The sequence below is a fragment of the Austrofundulus limnaeus genome, unplaced genomic scaffold, assembly GCF_001266775.1.
Source record: "Austrofundulus limnaeus strain Quisiro unplaced genomic scaffold, Austrofundulus_limnaeus-1.0 Scaffold764, whole genome shotgun sequence".
Lineage (NCBI taxonomy): Eukaryota > Metazoa > Chordata > Actinopteri > Cyprinodontiformes > Rivulidae > Austrofundulus > Austrofundulus limnaeus.
In genome coordinates, this window is record NW_013953166.1 from 112,190 (window position 1) to 113,956 (window position 1,767).

General features: G+C 39.4%; 1 protein-coding gene across 1 annotated transcript in view; it reads left to right on the forward strand.

Annotated features, from left to right (window-relative positions):
- Window positions 1–1,767, forward strand: part of ero1b (endoplasmic reticulum oxidoreductase 1 beta) — a gene marked incomplete in the record, with an annotated part of 60,322 nt that overhangs the window by 44,634 nt on the left and 13,921 nt on the right. The window contains 3 exon segments of the mRNA XM_014028449.1: window positions 1,092–1,103; window positions 1,195–1,221; window positions 1,469–1,561. Coding sequence (XP_013883903.1) covers window positions 1,092–1,103; window positions 1,195–1,221; window positions 1,469–1,561 — 132 coding nt within the window.

A 1,767-nucleotide genomic window follows, 5' to 3' on the forward strand; every position in this document is an offset into this window, starting at 1 on the left:
ATATTATCGTTTATCGCAATAAATTTTGAGACAATTAATCGCCCAGCAAAATTTGTTATCGTGACAGGCCTGTGAAATGAGACATTTTCCTGTTTATCTTCTGTTAATAAATCCATAACACAAACAGCTTTTCTGACATTATTTAAAACATTAGATAGATTATATAAACTGTAAAATATTAATAATAATTGGATTAATATTATTATTAATAGTTTTTATGATTTCCACATCGTCAGTCCTTTTTTCTGCTCTGTTGTCAACATGTACAGTAATGGGAAATCTAGACTCTTGACTGTTAGCGTTAGCCTTTAGCTTCTCCAGCCGATCACACGGTCACCTGGTTTCTGAGCTCCAGCTGTTCTATAGAACCTCCTTGCCTCAGACAGATCATCCAATCATCATGCAGAAGCTGAGCGTCCAGGCTAACCGAGGCCAGCCCACTGCTCCATAGACCCCCAGAGATGCTGAGCGTCCGATGGGCGGGACAAAACCAGCATCTATCCAATGACTCGTCTCGTTTCGCTGCAGTCTTTGCTTTTGAACCCAGTGGAAGCTCAGCGTCTGCACTGTTTAAAGCTCTGTGAAGCTGCGGGAATGAATGAAATGAGGAAAGTCTCGTCGTTACCAGTGATAAGAAGCTGATTCTGAACAAAAGTTGAGTGCGTTGTGGTGCATATTTAGTCAGTGACATGAACACACAACAGTATATATTTGATCACTTAGTTGTTTGACATTTTAGGGGAAGCTGAGCTTCCCTTGCAGTCTTAGAGCAATCACCTCTGATTTCAGTTCCTCACATACGGTGGTGTGAGGGTCTCAGTGCAGAAGATTAATTTTCAGCTGACCACTTGGTTTTTACTGATGTCGATGTTTAAAGTTAGTCACATTTTCAATATTTTTATGTTGAACTCTGTTTTTTTTTTTTTTCTTGGCTGCCAAGGTGGATTTAAACTCATGCCTCTGAATATAAGATAACAGATTTTCTCTCTGCTTCTTACTGTATTTATGGAAATATGCATTTGTTCTGTGTTTAACCATCTTTGTATAAAAACGAATGTTTATTTTTCTCCTCTCTGGGGCTCTCTGTTCAGGAGATGATGATGGTGAGTAAAATACAAGTAGTTGAACAAGTTTTTGTATTATTATCTGTGTTGGAAAAACTATTTTAGACTTTGTGTTTGTGTCATTTTGCAGGAGAGGGCTTCTACAAGTGGCTCGAAGGTGAGTTGCACCTCATTTTTCTGTTTCTCTCTTCTGTCATAMTTGTGGGTCCAAACGAAGGTTGCTTTAGAAAATCTTCACTGGTGTGTTCCTTTCTACTGAATGTCACGACACCAATAAACTTCCAGTTTTCAAGGTTTTTCAGCAAAAACACTAATGTTAAAAATTGGCTCAAAAAAGTTTTTTTTACACTTAATAAAGGATCTGATTTACATTTTCACCTGACTGCACTTCTGTCACTGTGCAGGTTTGTGTTTGGAGAAGAGAGTTTTTTATCGACTCATTTCAGGCCTGCACAGCAGCATCAACATCCACCTGTGTGCCGAGTACCTGTTGGATGGTAAGATCAGCATCACGGTTGTTCTCATCATTACTAACAATCCAGTTATACCAAGTTATACCAAGTATTCATCTATATTACTGGATTGGACATCACGTGACTTGTTGTGCACCGCACAGGTGCCATGGCCATGCTGGCGAAAAACCAGGAAGTTCAACTATTTATACAGGTTCTTCAATGCCTGCGTTCGCCCCCTACTGACCTAC